Below are 19240 nucleotides of genomic sequence, written 5' to 3' on the forward strand. Positions count from 1 at the left end.
AATATTTCTCCCTCAATCACCATCACAAGAACAGATTATTTGGTCGTTATCACACTGCCGCTTATGACCACACTTCAAAAGTACGTCATTGGCTGTAAAGCCGTTTGGGATGCCTGGTTGTTGGAAAAGGCACTATATAAATGCAAATCATTTTCTTTCTTCCTATTGTTCTGGAATATAATCATACCTTTGTTGTTGAAATTGTCCTGACAACCGACGCCAGTTCCTCTGTATTGTTGAAATCTACCGTCCATACATGCGGCTTCCCAATGAAATACTCAGTGTATGGGTGCTGTGAAGAGACCTAAAGGGAAATAATAGATTCAGCAAATGCTTTCCCAAAAATTGATTTCAAAATAACAATGAAGCTAATAGTGCTTCCTATTACTTACATGCAAGTAATAATAATAATCTTTATTAGTGTCACAACTTGGCTTACATTAACACTGCAATGAAGTTACTGTGAAAATCCGCTTGTCACCACACTCCGGCCCCTGTTTGGGTGCACTGAGGGAGAATTCAGAATGTCCAATTCACCTAACAAGCACGTCTTTTGGGATTTTTGGGAGGAAACTGGAGCACTTGGAGGAGACCCCCGCAGACACGGGGAGAACGTGCAGACTCCGCACAGACTGACCCAAGCCGGGAATTGAACCCAGGTCTCTGACGCTGTGAAGCAACAGTGATAACCACTGTGCTACAGTGCCGCCTGTACCATATCAACTTCAGGCAAAGGGCAACCACACAATTAACCATGAAAATTGCTGTGAAAGGTCTGCCTCTCTGCTGATAACATCATGAAAATGGCATTTGGTGTCTGGCTTCCCATTCAATTGGATTGAGCAGCTGAAGTTCCAGTCCTTGCCCAGGAGGTACAAAGTAAACTTGTCCCAGTCAGTTAAGCCAGGCACCCTTTTAACAACTTGATTAGTGTTAATTACCACCTGTCAACCTCCCTGGCACTGAAGATTAACTATTACAATTGTGGAATCTCATTCCATCACGTTTTAATAATGATTGGAAACATATAAAATAACAAAATGACACAATCTCTTTTTTCCACTCGCTTAATTCAATCATTCTTTCCTTCTCTTTTTTTCTCTTTCTGTATTTAATTTGACATTGAATTGACCCATATTTCTTTGTCAGTATCTATGCCGTTAAATTGAGAATCCTTCAATCTAATTGTCTGAGGAGACACACAGTTGTTAGCTCTGATCCCTCAATTTCCTGATGCCCTGCACAGGGCTCTGCACTATCCCATCTCCAGCGATTTGCAGAGCAAACTTGTTTTAAAAAAAAAACGCATTTTATTCAAACTTGTATCAAAGTAGGTTACAGCAAATAAACACCCCAGGAAACATTCTTCCCAACAATCAACTATACAGTTTGTACAGATTTTTCTCCTTTTTCACCCCCACCTCCTCATCACCCACTCCCCCACCCCACCCTGCGACGAACAGCTCCTCAAACACAGTCACAAACATCCCCCACCTTTTCTCAAACTCCCCTGCTGAGCCCCTTAACTCATACTTTATCTTTTCTAACCGCAGGAAGTCATACAGGTCACCCAACCATGCTGCTGCCCCCGGTGGCGATTCCGACCACCACTCCAGCAAAATTCGTCGCCATGCAATCAGAGAGGCGAAGGCCAAGATCTCGGCCTTCCTCCTCTCCATGAGCTCCGGCTTCTCTGAAACCCCAAATATCGCCACCAAAGGGTCCGGGTACACTCCCTCCTCCACTATCCTGGCTAAGATCGTGAACACTCCCGCCTAGAATCTTCCCAATTTTCACAACCCCAAAACATGGGTGCATGATTCTCTGGCCCCCACCCACACCTCTCACACTCACCTGCTACCCCCTGAAAGAACCCACTCATTCTCGCCCCGAGTCATATGCACTCTGTGCACCACCTTAAACTGTATCAGGCTCATCCTTGCACAAGAGGAGAGCTTGTTTACCCTTCGCAGTGCCTCACTCCACACTCCCCAATTGATCTCCATTTTCAACTCCGCTTCCCATTTCTCCTTGATCTTCACCACCCGCTCGCCTCCCTGCTCCCTCAGCCACTTATATATATATATCCCCAATTCTTCCCTCCCCTTCCACATCCGGAAGCAGCAGACGCTCCAGCAGGGTGTATCCCGGCAATCTAGGAACCCCTTCCAGACCTTTCATGCAAAGTCCCTAACCTGTAGATACCTGAACTCACTGCCCCTCGACAGCTCTACTCTCTCCCTTAGCTCCTCCAGACTGACGAACCCTTCCTCCAAATATAAATCCATCACCTTGACCAGCCCCACTTCCCTCCACCTCCTGTATACACTATTCATCCCCCCCGGCTCAAACCCATGATTCTCTCATAGCGGCATTAGCACTGACATCCCTTCCACCTTAAAATGCCTCCTCAGCTGATTCTATATCTTCACTGTGGACTGCACCACTGGGCTCCCTGAATACCTACTCAGAACCATTGGTAATGCTGCCATCACATAGCCCTCAAACTAGACCCCTTACAAGATTCCTCCTCCATCCTAACCCACTCTACCCCTTCTCCTACCCACCACCGCCGCACCTTGTCCACATTCGCTGCCCAATATTAATGAAGCAAGAATGGCAACGCCAATCCCCCTTGCTGCCTCTGCCTCTGTAGCAGGGTCCTCCCCACCCTGGGCACCTTTCCCGCCCATTCAAAGTCAGAGATGATTGTGTCCACTTTCCGAAAAAAGGCCTTTGGTATAGAGATCGGGAGAGCCTGAAAGATAAACAAGAACCTCGGCAAAATATTCATTTTCACCACTTGGACCCTCCCGCTAACGTTAAGTGCAGTGTATCCCACCTATTAAAGTCCTCCCTGGCCTCCTCCACCAGCTTTGTTTTTTTTAATAAATGTTTTTTATTCAGTTTTCATGTTTTATATTGAACAAATTACAAATTGTTAGAGAGTGAAAAAAAAACACGCAAAAATTAACATATATATTTACAGGTGAGCATCTTCGTAGTAATAACTGTGGCCTCCCCCTCTTTGCCGGCATACATATTTTACATTCCCCAGCATGTTTATTGGCATTTATTTAGTTTGGTTTTGGGCCTTAGCTAGCCATCAAACCCCCGTAACGAGCCCGTAGCCCCCCCCCCCCTCCCCGCCGGCTACCTTCCCCCGACTATTCTTCCTCTTGTACGTTGGCCACAAACAGGTCCCGGAACAATTGCATGAATGGCTCCCACGTTCTGTGGAAGCCGTCGTCCGACCCTCGGATGGCGAATTTGATTTTCTCCATTTGGAGAGAATCCGAGAGGTCGGACAGCCAGTCTGCAGCTCTGGGCGGTGCTGCTGACCGCCAGCCAAACAGGATTCTACGGCGGGCGATCAGGGAGGCAAAGGCAAGGGCGTCCGCCCTCCTCCCAGGAATAGATGTGGCTGGTCTGAAACCCCGAAGACCGCCACTATCGGGCATGGCTCCACCCTCACCCCCACCACTTTGGACATAGCCTCGAAGAAGGCTGTCCAGTACTCCACAAGTCTGGGGCAAGACCAGAACATGTGGGCGTGGTTGGCCGGGCCTCTTTGGCACCGCTCACATCTGTCCTCCACCTCCGGGAAGAACCTACTCATACGGTTTCTCGTTAAGTGGGCTCTATGTACCACTTTTAGTTGCGTCAGGCTGAGCCTTGCGCACGTGGAGGTGGAGTTGACCCTATGCAGTGCTTCGCTCCAGAGTCCCCACCCTATCTCCATCCCCAGGTCGTCCTCCCATTTCCTTCTTGTTGCGTCCAGTACGGTGTCGTCCCTATCTACCAGTCGGCCATACATGTCACTACAGTTCCCTTTCTCTAGGATACTTGCGTCCAGTAGGTCTTCCAGTAGTGTCTGTCGTGGCGGTTGTGGGTACGTCCTTGTCTCCTTTCGTAGGAAGTTTTTGAGCTGCAGGTACCGTAGCTCGTTCCCCCCAGCTAGCTGAAATTTCTCTGTCAGTTCGTCCAGTGTTGCGATCCTGTCGTCCGTGTATAGGTCCCTGACTGTCAGTGTCCCCCCGTCCTGTCTCCACCTTTTGAAGGTGGCGTCAGTCAGTGCTGGTTTGAACCTATGGTTGTTGCAGATGGGAGCCTTGTCCGACATTTTGTTCAGGCCAAATTGCTGCCGCAGTTGGTTCCAGGATTGGAGGGTGGCTGTCACCACTGGGCTGCTGGAGTGTTTTTTGGGTGGGGATGGGAGTGCTGCCGTGGCGAGGGCCCGGAGGGAGGCCCCCATGCAGGAGGCCTCCTCCGCACGCACCCACTCGGCTTCTGGCTCCTGGATCCATCCCCTTACTCGCTCGGCTGTTGCCGCCCAGTGGTAGAATTGTAGATTCGGGAGGGCTAGCCCCCCCCTGGATTTTGTTTTCTGTAGGACCTTCTTTGGGATCCTAGCATTTTTACCCCCCCCCCCCATGCGAACGCCATGATAAGTTTGTCCAGCGCTATGAAGAAGGCCTTGGGGATGTAGATCGGAATGGATCTAAACAGTAAGAGGAACCTGGGCAATACGTTCATTTTGATCGTCTGGACTCTTCCTGCGAGGGAGAGTGGGAGTGTGTTCCATCTTTGCAGGTCCTTTTTTACTTCCACCGCCAGGCTGGTGAGGTTCCATTTGTGGATCCCTTTCCAGTCATGGGCTATTTGGATCCCCAGGTAGCGGAATTTATGTCGGGCTTGTTTGAACGGCAGCCCCTTTAGTGCTGCCCCCCCCCCCCCCCCCCCCCCCCCCTTGCTGGTGTACTGGGAAGATCTCGCTTTTGCTCATGTTAAGTTTGTAGCCCGAGAAGGCTCCAAACTCTTTCAGGAGCGCGATGATTCCGTCCATGCTGCTTTGTGGGTCCGAGATGTAGAGGAGCAGATCGTCTGCATAGAGTGAGACTCTGTGCTCTCTGCCTCCCCTTCGGATCCCCCTCCAATTTTTTGCTGCCCTGAGCGCAATTGCTAGCGGTTCGATTGCTAGTGCGAACAGCAGTGGGGACAGTGGGCATCCTTGTCTGGTGCCCCTGTGCAGCTGGAAGTATTGGGAGTTGGTATTGTTGGTCCGTACACTCGCCATGGGGGCGTTGTATAGGAGTTTTACCCACGCGGTGAACCCTGTTCCAAGCCCGAACCGCTCCAGTACCTCTATGAGGTATTTCCATTCGACTCTGTCAAAGGCCTTTTCTGCGTCCAGGGAGACGATCACCTCTTGTGTTCTCTCCCCGGAGGGGCTCATTATCACGTTCAGCAGGCGCCTGATGTTTGAGGTGAGCTGTCTACCTTTGATGAAGCCCGTCTGGTCCTCTGTGACCACCTCAGGTACACAGTCTTCTAGCCTTTTGGCTAGGATTTTGGCCAGTATTTTGGCGTCTGCGTTCAGCAGAGATATGGGTCTGTATGACCCACATTCCGTTGGGTCTTTGTCTTTCTTAGGTATCATCGAGATTGAGGCCTGTGCTAACGTGGGTGGCAGTGTGCCCCTAGCTAGCGAGTCTGTGAACATCTCCCGCAGGTGCGGGGCCAGCGCTGTCGCAAATTTTTTGTAGAAGTCCGCCGGGAATCCGTCCGGTCCCGGCGCCTTCCCCGTCTGCATGGAGCTGATACTGTCCATGATCTCTCCCAGTGCTAGTGGTGCTTCCAGGTCCCGTTTCCTTCCCTCTCCCACGACTGGTATGACCAGTCCATCATGGAACCGGTTCATCCCAGCCTTCCCCGTTGGGGGCTCTGAGGTGTACAGCTCTTGGTAGAAGGCCTTGAAGGTTTTGTTAATCCTCTCTGGTTCTGTTTCCACCAGCTTTGTTAAGTTCCACTTATGGAGCCCTGTCCATTCCCTCGCTACCTGAATCCCCAAGTACCTAAACTTATCACTCGCTACCGTAAATGGCATCCCCCCTAAATTTGCCTGCTGTGCCAGCTCATTCACCGGGAATACCTCGCTTTTCCCTACATTCAGCGTGTATCCCGAGAACCCTCCAAACCTCCCCAACAGGCCCATAATCCTTCCCATACTCTCCAACGGATCCGAAACATACAGCAAAAGGTCATCGGCATAGAGCGACACCCGATGCTCCCTCTGTCCCCTCATTATCCCCTGCCACTCTGCCGACCCCCTGAGAGCCATTGCCAATGGCTCTATGGCCAGCGCAAACAGCAGCGGCAACAGCGGGCACCCCTGCCTCGTACCCCTGTGTAAGTCAAAGCTTCGTCAGCTCATATCATTCGTCCTCACCCTCGCTCTTGGCACCACACACAGCAACCGCACCCATGCCACAAATCTCACTCAAACCCAAACCTTCCCAAAACTTCAAACAAGTGCCGCCACTCCACCCGATCAAATGCTTTCTCCGCGTCCATGGGCACCACCACCTTCGGTACCACAGCTCTCGATGGATTCATCACCACATTCAACAGCCGTCTTATATTACTCGCGAGCTGTCTGCCCTTCACGAAGCCTGTTTGATCTTCTGCATCCACTCCTGAGACACAATCCTCCATCCTCCCCACCAACAACTTAGCCAATACTTTCACATCCCTGTTCAATAGTGAACACCACCGGATCCTTCCCTTTTTTTGGGATTAGTGTGATTACTGCCTGCTTCACCGTCTCCGGAAACTCCCTCTTCTCCAGTGCTTCATTAAATGAAGATGTGGTGCCAGGTCCACTGCAAATTCTGCCGGGTACCCATCCGGCCCAGGGGCGTTCCCCGACTTCATACCCCTGATACTATCCAGCACCTCTCCCAGCCCCAGGGGTTTCTCCAATGCCTGCCTCTTTGCTTCCTCCGCCTGGGGAAATTCCAGCTTGTTCAGAACCACCCCATGTCCCCCTCCTCTCCTCCTGGGTCTGCCTCATAAAGTCCCTGGTAATACTCTCTAAATGCCTCATTTACCTTCCCTGGCTCTGACACCACATCCCCAGCCTCAGTCGGATCTTCAATATTTCCCTGGACGCAGCCTCGCTCCGCAGCTGGTGCGCCAGCATGCGGCTTGCCTTCTCCCCATACTCGTATAGAGCAAAATGTTGTTGACATTAAATGGTCCAGGTTAAGTCAGCAGATGTCACTCGATGGCCTATCAGAGCAATTTCTGGGCCATTATTCTTTCTAGACACACAATTATACATCCGAACTTTCAATCAGGGTACAATATTGGAGATCTGATAGGTTGAGTATTAGTTATTCAAATTCAGTTGGGCACTGTGGAACCTATTGGACTCGGACCTAACAGACTCTTTAATACATTGAAGAGGGTTGACCAGAATCCCTTCTCCAGCTATGTTATTTCTGGGACAAGGGTTAAATAGGATCGGTGTAGAAAACGGGACTATGTGCGGCCTCGGTCACGTGTTCCCTTATTTAATGCGAGTGGTGTTGTATAGCCATCTATTTCTCAGCGCTTCAAGCGCCAGGAAATGTGCAGCTAAATACACTCGTTATGGGACTTTGTTCCCATTTAGTTGAATTGCACCCCATAACTATTGTTGTCCAAACTTAGACCTTTTCCCCCTCTGGCACAGATATTTGTGCCATTCACATTTAAGTTGAAAATGTCATCCATGGGGCCATAGAACTTGTATCATATATTGCGATCATATGACTTGCAAATATGATTCCAGGTCTGATCGCACAACGAGAAGTGATCTCAATGAAATGTAGAGGATTCTGAGGGGTCTTGATAGGGTAGATGCTAAAGAAATATTTCCCCTTTGGGGAAATCTTGAACTAGGGGTCACAGTTTCAAAATAAAGGGCCTCCTGTTTAAGGCAGAGATGAGAAGGAATTTTCTCTCTCAGAAGTTCGTTAATCTTTGGAATGCTCTACCCAAGAGGGCAGTGGAGGCTGGGTCATTACATATATTCAGCTGAAGTAAACAGGTTTTTGACGTACAAGGTTATGGCAGGCGGGTAGGTAAGTGGAGTTAAGGTCACAATCAGATCAACCATGATCTTATTGAACGGGAGAGGAAGCTCAAGTGGCTCACTGGCCTACTTCTGCTCCTACTTCTTATGTTCTTATAACACTTGGATATTCACGCAATTTACATCTGGAACATTTTCTGATTTAAGGAATTTACTAAGAGCACCATCCCCATGAGCACTTCAAAGAAAGGCCAGTGCCATTTCTAAGGGCAACTAAGGATGGGTAATAAATGCAGTATTACCAAAGTCATATCCAGAGCACAAACTGAAAGAAGAACACGGGGGTGGATATAACAGGCAAATTGCTCTAATTGCCTTTCCCCTTTTGTTTTCCTGTGCGATCAGTTCAATTTAGAGTGCATTTAGTGATACAATGGTGTCTAAATTGGTTATGGGCTGTTTTGGGGCTTGTAACCAATGGGGTGTACATGGCATTTGTCCCAAAGAGATGTCCTTGATATTTCTTGAGGTTCTTGGGCCTCATTTGCCTAATTTGGGTGAGCTGCTGCCACCTATCACATCCTCACATGCAACTCTTCCACTTTACCCATTCGAATGGTGTGCAAATTTCTACTCTGGTCCAAAGTTACTCTGGAAAGAAATGGAGCTAACAGAGTGATGAGTGATTGTGAAGGCTGTGACTTTAGGGAAGAACTCCTACTTCTCTTGGTTCCACGGAAAGAGAATTAAAAAAATGGCTTTTTATTAGCTTCATCCCGTCATGCAGTGCCTCTTGTTGTTCTAAGGTTGCAGTGGTTGAATCAGGACAAACCTGATGCCTGCTCCAATCATTGCAGACCGATTTCGGTAAGATGACCTAAAATAGCCTTCAGGCTCCTCAGTTACTTTTTAAAATTAAATTTAGAGTACTCAATTCATTTTTTCCAATTGAGAGGCAATTTTAATGTGGCCAATCCACCTCGCCTGCACATATTTGGGTTGTGGGGGCGAAACCCACGCAAACACAGGGAGAATGTGCAAACTCCACATGGACAGTGACCCAGAGCCGGATTTGAACCTGGGACGTCGGCGTCGTGAGGCAGCAGTGCTAACCACTACACCACCGTGCTGGCCTTCCTCAGTTACATAAATAAGAAATGTAGTGCTTGGAAGATGGTCAAACCCAAATTCAGGTCACACAATGTCAAGTTAAAGCTGGACCTAATTGTGACTGATTTACAACCACAGACTGGGTGCAAAAGGTACAACTTCTACAGGAATATGTGATTTTATAACTTTTTAATCAGTCTCAAAAAGCCTACCTTCTACTTCTCTCATGATTAGTGATGCTGGGTAAAGTGTATGTAAATGAATTGGTCCGCATGGTGGGTGGTCTGTCAATCATCCAAAACAGAACTTATTCCTTTTTCTGCAATTATTGCCTAAGAGATGGCATTGAGCAAAAAAAAAAATCACTTTGCCCATCAAAAAAGGATCCTGGTCTCTGATGAGAGATGAGTGGGTCCAGATGGCATTGGTTATGTATCTTTTTACATAAATGCAAAAATGGTACTAAATTAGGATGGGATTTGTACAGTACTTGCCTATACATCTGTGGTCATGCCAACACGGTGCTCCAGAGAGAACATGAAAGGGATAATATGTAGATGCATTGTAAGTTATGCAAACTACAACTTACATATTGTTACAGCCGTGAGTCCCATCTCTTTGCACGTTTAATCACTTTTTTTTGTGATTGGTACCACAGTTGCTATGTTTGTTTTTGCACCAGCATAAAAGCCAGTGCTGACAACAAACCTGAACTCAAGGACATGGATACCGAAAGGATCTATCATTCCAAGTGACTTGCTATTGTTCAGATTCACTCAGCAATTCGCATTTTCACTGCCTCTGGGCAGAATCGCAGTACCTGTGCTCAGGAGAGCCAGTGTAGAAATTATTGACATGCCACCAAATCACTTGCCTTACTTATGTACTCCAATGTCAAAGCAAATTGCCTGTTAATAATCCCCTTTTATTAACAATGCATTATATTTGCACTGCAGATTTAAGAGAAATAAATGAGGGCACAAAAGTATTCTGACAATTTGGCTTGTGGACTATTTGCATCTGATGCAGTATATTTTATATTATTGGGCAAGGTTTATTCACGCAGCTTTCCTTCTAGTCCGACTCTGCCTCTGGCACTGTTTTCTGATGTTGTATGTCGAACAATACTGGAGCTTATTTCAGGTTGGTGAAACATTAACAGTTGAAGCTGCCTTCGTGCCAAGTGTGTCTCCTATATAAGCAGACTGATAACAGAGACACAAAGCCGCATAACCACTATAAACTGAATAATAAGAGAGACTGAGTGCTCCAGACAGAACTATCTAATTTTTCACAGAAAGAAATGAAGTAACTGATGGCATGTGACAAGGATGTCACTGTATCATACATAATATCTGCATCTTATTAATTGTAGCGCCGCCGAATACATTATCATGCATAAAATCTGATCTCTTTACTGCATGGTAAAATAAAGCATCAGGAATATTGCTATTTTATTTGTGTAAACCTTTTGGATCAGCTTCATTAAACAGAAGGAATATGCTTTGCTATGTCCTCTCAATTACTGTCTCACATATTTCTGCTGCAGCAAAGCAATTAACAGTTTGGATTTCAACCACCACATCCATCTTAAAGTCACAAATTCAGAATTAAACAACAGTGGCATTTTGTTATTCCAGTTTTGCATTAACCAATGATAGGTGAGGTGGCGGGGAGGCGTAGGAGCGCGCGGGTGCGTCCATCATTTTTTCCAGAGATTTTAAAGCAATCCTAACTTGCAGGTCCAGTGCTGGTGCTGAAGGTTAAATAGCAAGAGAAGATGTGCCATGAAACCTATTGTACAACATGTAGGGAGTGCATCTAAGCACCTGAAGTTAGTAGCTATTTTGCCGCAGTGCATTGCTCTGAGATCATCGGGCGGCTCATTTGAGGGAGGGATTCAAAGAGGGGAGACAACATGGGGAGAGAGATAGATTGAGATGAATTGGAGGAACAAGAAGGAAAAACAAAGGGGAATGAGATTTTATGTATTATATTGTATATAGAACAGTACAGCACAGAACAGGCCCTTCGGCCCTCAATGTTGTGCCGAGCCATGATCACCCTACTCAAACCCACATATCCACCCTATACCATAACCCAACAACCCCCCCCCCCCCCCATAACCTTACTTTTATTAGGACACTACGGGCAATTTAGCATGGCCAATCCACCTAACCCGCATATCTTTGGACTGTGGGAGGAAACCGGAGCACCCGAAGGAAACCCACGCACACAGGGGGAGGACGTGCAGACTCCACACAGACAGTGATCCAGCCGGGAATCGAACCTGGGACCCTGGAGCTGTGAAGCATTTATGCTAACCACCATGCTACCCTGCTGCCCCGTATATATTGGTATTACGGTAAGGGCCCAGTACTACAGGTACGGGGGTAGATCCCTGCCTGCTGGCTCCACCCAGTAGGCGGAGTATAAATGTGTGTGCTCCCCGTACAGCAGCCATTTCGCCAGCTGCTGTAGGAGGCCACACATCTCTGTGTAATAAAGCCTCGATTACATTCTATTCTCGTCTCGTTGTAATTGATAGTGCATCAGTGACGAAGTGGGAAAAGCAGAAGAGCAAGGAAAGTAGTTGGTCCTATGTAGTTGACCAGGAAAAGTGATTGGAAAAGAGGAACTGGCCCATTCACAGATTTTGCCCACCATTGGCCTCCCCTCCCCCTCCCCCTTCACGCAAAAAGGCCAATTTACCAGTCAATTTGTCTTGTCACAGTGTAAAATTGGTCAGTAATCTGCTATTGCCGGACTTGTCCGACAGCTCAAGATCAATTTCACCCCTAGTATTCCGTAAGACACCATGACAACAAGTTAACTTCAATTATTTTGAAAGAAAGCCAGGAGAATCTGCAGGCCTGTGATTCTGCGTCTCAATGAAACAGAAACCCAGTTTATACACTGAGAGCCATTTCAGATTACTGCAAAGTAATGCATCCCATAAAAAGCAAATCTGTTCCCTGCAGCTGCTGGCTGCACAAACTGATATCAGAGTACCTTGTGCTATAATCAAAACTAAATGACTGAGCTAACTCATAGTAGAGCTTCTCGTCAATCATTGAAATCTTGTGCAGACAGCTAATATATTTATGAAAACCCAAATATGCTACCATTAATGGATCTGTATTATAAAATGTGATGACAACAGAACCACAAACGCATATTACCTATTATTTTAATAATGGCTAACTCAAGCCACAATCATCCTTTTAATGTGGCCATTATCAATTTGAGTTTATGACCAGGCAAACATTAAAAAATGGGTCTGACAGTGAAACTGTGATTTGCACAGGATGCATACCGATTCCTAAACGGAATGAGGATTACGATTTCATAAGCAGAAGTAGGCAGGTGAGCCACAGTGAAGCAGCCTTTAGACAAGAAAAGTATCACCTTTTGAGGTGACGAGTGATCATTTTAAATCTGCGATTATTGTTTCGATCAATTTTCTGCTTAGATGACATGGGGGCTTGTGTTTCCTCGAGGTGAGTCATATTGCTTTAGAAGATGTAACCATAGAGAAAGCTACACGTAGGTTTTCTGGGTCTGCTTGTTTGCATTGTCATGAGAATGTTGCTTTAAGAAATGTTTGGCTGCTCATGTTACTGCAGTGATGCCAGAGTGTGGGTGGAGCTGAGCTCTGGCTCTGCTTTTTAGTTTCACTTTGAGAAAAGCTTGGGTGTGTCTGTGTTTGTTTGGTTTCTTTTTCAGTGTTGGAGCTGAAGCCAGACAAAGTAGGTGTACTATTGATCTCTCTGCCATGAAAAGACTATCTCTTGATAATTTGGTGAATTCAGAATTATAATTGTTCTCAGTAGTGATTGTAAACCTGATGTGCTTCTGTTAAAAGGTGTTTCTTTTGTCTTTTGGATGTTGTTTGGAAAGTTATTAAGGATTACTTAGTGTTGTTTTCTTTGGGAGTTGTATTTGAACTGATAGTTGCTAAGATGTTCACTGTATGTTTTAAAAAGGTTAACTTGTGTTCATAGAATAAACATTGTTTTGCTTTAAAAAATATTTTTCCATTTCTGCTGTACCAGACCTGTAGAGTGGGCCGTGTGCTCCCCATACCACAATCTATTGAAAGTTGTGGGTCAGGTGAACTCCATGATACACTTTGGGGTTCTCTAAACCCTGGCCCCATAACAGCATGGTTTACAATCTATGTAAAACAGGAGTTGAAGTGCATGGGAACCCATCTATAGACATTAGAATCATTGTCCAACCTGCACACTTTGGCAGCAGCTTAAGGACAAACAGGTAAGAAAAGAACAGCCCAAAGCTCTCTAATTTCACTCTCATAACTTCTCTGCATGCCTGTCTAAAATGACAAAATTAAGCACCAACAAGACAGTGGGCCATTGGCATCAAGTCAGAGAAGAATAGAGAATTAATTCAATCAGAGCTCCAAATGGGTAATACTTCGCTGTCATTAAACTCCAATGATGAACTAATTCATCAGGCTGTTATGGGCTGAGTCAGGTTCAAGCCTGCTCTGCATTTCATCACAATCATGGCTGATCATCCAACTCAATAGTCTAATCCTGCTTCCCTTTGCAACTTGTGTATATAACAGACATGTGTCTTTAATACTTATGAAGGTTGACGTCCGGTGGCGGCCATGGAGTGAGTGGTCGCACACAGGGTGGCTCCGGCTTGAAGGCATTGGTTTTGTCCCCTTTTACCCAAACTTTGGGAAATTTTGGCAGAAAGGTTGTGCACAGAGTGGAGGGGGACTAGTTCTCGCCCGGATTGGCATGTCTGTGGGTTAGCAAACTCGACAGAAGACAGTGAGAGTCCTGGCTAAGGAAATGGAGGAGACTTAAGGTGCAGCATCAATTGCTAAAATGGTGGAGAGGGAAGGGTAGTTGTTGATAGAAAACTGCCAATGGAGCAGTTGATGAGCTTCATTAAGGACAAATTTCGCAATAGCGTAAGGAAATGCAGAGTGGCTGGTCGAAGGCAATTGAGGGGGCAGTGGCACCTTTTCATGGGACTCTGGAATGGGTGGAGAAGAGCCTGGAGGTGCAGTGGGTGATGATTCAGGAGGTGGAGAAGGTGGTGTCTGACCAGAGTGATTAGATTGTGACTCTGGATGCAGAGATGGTGATCCTGGGGGATATGTGTAAGACACTGCAAGCAAACGTGGAGGACCAGGAAAACAGGTCCAGGTGTACCTCTTGCTCCAAGTGTACCAAGTCCGCAAGGGTATGGCACAAGTGCCGCACCATGCCCTTGTCGAGATGGAGTCTCCTGCGGCACATGCAGTCCAACATCTCCTCAAACGACCAACAACTGGTCCCTCTCCAGACTGAAGGGTGGCCGGGCCTTCAGGATGTGGGGCGGGCCCCTGTGCATGGGCTTCCGCCTCGAGCCTCCGTTGGCGCTACTGTTGCTGTCTTCTCCAGCGCCTGGCTGCCTGAAATGTCATCAGCAATGTGGGGGGTAGCTGCTGCGGGGTCCGTAATACCATCCATAATGTGATATCTGTAAGGAATTGGAGAGGATGAGAGCCCGACAGTCAGTTATGGCTACCACCCTGGGACCATCGAGTTCCCCAAGCCTCCCTACTCTTACATTCCCCGCCTTCTCTCAGAGTGCCATCCAATGAGCCAATTGTGTTTGGGACTCTGCGTTGCACAAGCACCTCCAGCCGCAGCAGGAGCGCGTGGGTATTGGATCCCAGATCCCAGATCCCAGATCCCAGTTCCCTGCCGGATCCACACAATCAGCTTCTGGGCTCAGGGATATCCCCAGAGAAGAGGCACAGTTGTGTTTGATTGTTGACCGCTGCCTCTGTGGTGTTGACACTTCCAGTGTTCAGGCAAAGTGTCCAGGCCTCATGATTGGAATGCTAGGCAGTCACACTCGCCTGTGACATGGCACTTCTATCCACGGGAATCCACTTGAGAGCAGTGAAGTGCTCGTGTAACTAACAATACCAATTCGCTGTCAGCAATAGCCTCCAGCTATGCAGCTAGAGGCTGCCACAGTCAGAGGACAGGGCTCTGTACTGGGGGTATTTGGTGGGACGGACAGGCAGCAGCTGAAGTTGCATCTGTTATGGGTATACACAATCTAGGGGATGGCCTGTTGGACCCGCAGGCACTGAGCCCCTTGCCCCCCAGCCGAGGGGCAACACCTCACCAATGGAAACCAGCCTCTAACTGGGCCGTCTCCCCCCCCCCCCCCCCCCCCCCCCCCCCCGGCCAACAGGCTCCCCCTGAGCACTGGGACAGCTGCTCCCGAGCTCCCAGTCTGAATGTCCGACTTCGAAGATGGCTACTCACTTCCTCCGATACCCTCAGCAGCCATTATTCTAGCTTCACATTTTTAAATAGGTGTGCTAAATGGTGCTCCCATGGCCGCTTGCTAGGGAGCCAGTTAGAACACTGGAGACATTAGACAGGGGGTCCACCCTGTTAACGAATGGAGATGGGCCTCAATTGGTTTCTTGTCACTTCTAGGATCAGGAACCGCCAACAAGAGCGGGCCGGTTAAATCAGAAGCTGATTGGAGCTTGGCGTGGATCCCGATTTTGGCCTCTCCAGCGATCCAGCCGGCTTGCACAGATCCACATCGGGCACGAGGCGGGAGTTAGATCATGCTCTTACTCTCTCAAATGGAGAACTTCACTCAATATGGTTTTATTTCATGGCCACCTTCCTGTAATGCCAAAGGTGTTGAATTGACCTGCTCCCCTTTAGGGCACAATGGGTTTGTGCCTCTACTCCTGCTTGGCTCATAGGTTCACTGTTGCTACTTGAAATGACCTCTTGCCATAGAAATTTGGGACAGAGAACATTTCATAACCATTAACAGAACAGAGTGGGACGATAAACATAGCTTTCTGCAACAGGTCAAGGATTTGTCATTGTGCCTTTGCTGTTTTGTTTTCTACCGATGCATAGTTCCTCAGTACGTTCCTCATAAGACCTGCGGTGCAGTTTCTCCAATGGAGGTATGTAAATGTTGCTTCAGTCCCAGAGGACTATAGGCTATTCTCTTCAAGAGCTGATTGGCGGTGATTTGACCTGAGGTCACCACATCAAAGGTGAGGGACAAGGTTGAGAAGGTTTTTTATTAATGACCTCAGCTGGTATGGGATTTGAACCCGCGCTCGCTTTTGGTGTCACTCCGCATCATGAACCAACCATCCAGCCAACTGAGAATCTTAACCTCTGCCATAACCAACTGATCCTGGAAGTTGCTGCACTTCATGTATCTTGCTCCAGGTTATATAGATTACATCAGGAGAGCAAACAAATGAAACAAACAGCTACGATACCACTGGCCTTCACTCTCACAGAGGCCAAAGAGGTCACTGGAAACTTGGTATGGAGACCACTAAAAGTGCAGGAGAACCCGGGAAAGGCATTTTGATGATGTAAAACAGGCCAAAACACTTTCCACCCAGTTTACTTGCATGGCTTATTATACATTGTTTTTTTTTATAAATGTTTTTTATTGGGTTTTTGAACAAGGTATAATTACCGTTATGTACACAGGATAAGAAACATATATATATATATACACCTATCTAGAAGAGAAGGGCACACCCCAACATACCAAGGCGAAGGAAATGGTACATAGAAAAAAAACACCAATAAAATATGAAATAGAATAACTGGTGGGGTATTGTGCACCAGCTCGACAGTGGCAGCTCTGTACACCTGGCAAAATTATTTACACCACGTAAGTAGGCGACTGTTTGCGGGGGGGGGGGGGAAGGGGGGGTGTTGGGGAGGCAAATATACATCTGGGTGCTGGAGAGATAATTACAATGTGCGATACTTGGCTGTGTTTCGCATTTTTGTCGCCTGCTTCTCCCGGACGGATCTCGCTACCGTCCCACGCTCGCCTCTGCTTCTGCTGCTCCTCCCGTCCTCCATCTTTATTTTCCTCATTCCCCGCTCCTGGAGATGTCATGCATGTTTTGGTATCCCGTGCCTTCCTTCCGGCTCTCATTCCTCCCCCCCCACGCCCCGCTCCCACCTCGCTGGTTCTCCTCTCTTGATCCCCCCCTCCGCATTTCGACTTTCTTTCCTCAGGTTTAGCTGTCTCTCCCCCCCCCCCCCCCCCCCCCCCCCCTCCCTCCCTCCCTCCCAGTCTATCTCTCCCCTTCATGCCTTGGCTACTTTCCCCTGATTCTTGATTATGTTCCCCAGATTCTTGGCTACCTGGCTATTCTTCCTCTTGTTCGTTGGCCACAAACAGGTCCCGGAACAGTCGCGTGAATGGCTCCCACGTTCTGTGGAAGCCGTCGTCTGACCCTCGGATGGTGAATTTGATTTTCTCCATTTGGAGAGATTCCGAGAGGTCGGACAGCCAGTCTGCAGCTCTGGGTGGTGCTGCTGACCGCCAGCCAAACAGGATTCTACGGCGGGCGATCAGGGAGGCAAAGGCAAGGGCGTCCGCCCTCCTCCCCAGGAATAGATCTGGCTGGTCCGAGACCCCGAAGACCGTCACTTTCGGGCATGGCTCCACCCTCACCCCCACCGCTTTGGACATTGCCTCAAAGAAGGCTGTCCAGTTCTCCACAAGTCTGGGGCAAGACCCGAACATGTGGGCGTGGTTGGCCGGGCCTACTAGGCATCGTTCGCATCTATCCTCCACCTCCGGGAAGAACCTACTCATAAGGGTTCTTGTTAAGTGGGCTCTATGTACCACTTTTAGCTGCGTCAGGCTGAGCCTTGCGCATGTGGCGGTGGAGTTGACCCTATGCAGTGCTTCGCTCCAGAGTCCCCACCCTATCTCAATCCCCAGTCCTCCTCCCATTTCTTTCTTGTTGCGTCCAGTACGGTGTCGGCCCTTTCTGTCAGTTGGTCATACATGTCACTACAGTTTCCCTTGTCTAGTATGCTTGCGTCCAGTAGTTCTTCCAGTAGTGTCTGTCGTGGCGGTTGTGGGTACGTCCCTGTCTCCTTTCGTAGGTTTTTAAGCTGCAGATACCTTAGCTCGTTCCCCTTGGCTAGGTGAAATTTCTCTGTCAGTTCGTCCAGTGTTGCGATTTATTATACATTATTAACTTGTTGAAAACTGGGGAGAATGTTAGGTCAATTGGAAGTTCTGAGTTTTCTCAATATGCCCGAATGGGCGCCAGAGTATGGTGACTAGGGGATTTTCACAGTGGCTTCACTGCAATGTTAATGTAAGCCAACTTGTGACACCAATAAAGATTATTATTATTAGATTTCCTCCCCAACAATTTAATCTCTGGCCAAAATGTACATCAGTTCGCCGACTGAGAACAGTACAAAGCCATGTGTGAAGCTGCCTTTTACTGCATGCGGAACAGGCTTTCAATTCCTGTTCAAACAATGAACAGCTCATAAATGAATGTAAACTTTAAAACCTAAAGGACCATGTTGTGGGATGAAACATATGAGTGTCTAATGTGTCAATTTGACATTTTCTGCTATTTTAGCGTAGGTATAATCTGGATTAAAAAAACAGATTAAGAGACTGTGATTTCAGAACTTGACATTAACTGTTCGTAAACTAGCATTCCAATCTATAATTGTAAGGCCGAAGCATTTTAAATTAAGACCCATTCAATCAGTTTTCTATTGTGTTGACGATGCTGGAAGATGCCAGATATTCAAAGCTGATTAGTAATTTTTGTGCTAAGGACCTTTCTTTAGCACCTACAGCACCAAAAAGTATCTTTTGTTTCAGGAATTTCTTTGACAAGCTTTGCTTGTGCGATTAGCACACGTAGGGGAATACGATTGATCTGAATGCTCCAACTTGCCTCTCTTGATGTGGGTTTTCCTCTGAAGAACTCGTTGTTTTTTGAGTTGTGGGGCGGGTTGAATCGAGGCTGCAAGAAAATACATCCATTGGCAATGGCTTCCAGAGGGGCTGGTCCTTCGTAAGGGAATCCCAATCCGATGAAGAGCTGGAGAATAAAATCAAAGGTAAAGAATTAAGATAATTAGGAAGAAAGACTGACATGACGGTACTCAAGCCGGAAGAGACCATGATGAGAAGGGACCAAGTTTCATGCAGGCAAATGACTGGGGTAGTGTAGTGAAGGCTCGGGTACTATAGGTGTCCTAGTCCAAGCCTATTGAGGTCAACGTGGTTGACTTTAGCCTCAACACTTTGCATTTATAAAGCATCTTTAATGTATTTAAAAAAAATTTAAAGTACCCAATTCATTTTTTTCCCAATTAAGGGGCAATTTAGCCTGGCCAACCGCCTACCCTGCACATCTTTGGGTTGTGGGGGGTGAGACCCATGCAAACACGGGGA

At 47.4% G+C, this 19240-nt stretch overlaps 1 protein-coding gene across 3 annotated transcripts in view; it reads right to left on the minus strand.

Moving 5' to 3' along the window:
* The window catches only part of LOC119953757 (alpha-1,6-mannosylglycoprotein 6-beta-N-acetylglucosaminyltransferase B-like), a 1231367-nt gene that overhangs the window by 30831 nt on the left and 1181296 nt on the right, over positions 1 to 19240 (minus strand). For all 3 annotated transcript variants that reach the window (XM_038778343.1, XM_038778342.1, XM_038778344.1), the window contains 2 exons: positions 18738 to 18884; positions 188 to 304 (listed from right to left, as the gene is read on the minus strand). In XM_038778343.1, coding sequence (XP_038634271.1) covers positions 188 to 304; positions 18738 to 18884 — 264 coding nt within the window. The remainder of the gene's footprint in view (positions 1 to 187; positions 305 to 18737; positions 18885 to 19240) is intronic.

Source organism: Scyliorhinus canicula, chromosome 18, assembly GCF_902713615.1.
Source record: "Scyliorhinus canicula chromosome 18, sScyCan1.1, whole genome shotgun sequence".
Classification (NCBI taxonomy): domain Eukaryota; kingdom Metazoa; phylum Chordata; class Chondrichthyes; order Carcharhiniformes; family Scyliorhinidae; genus Scyliorhinus; species Scyliorhinus canicula.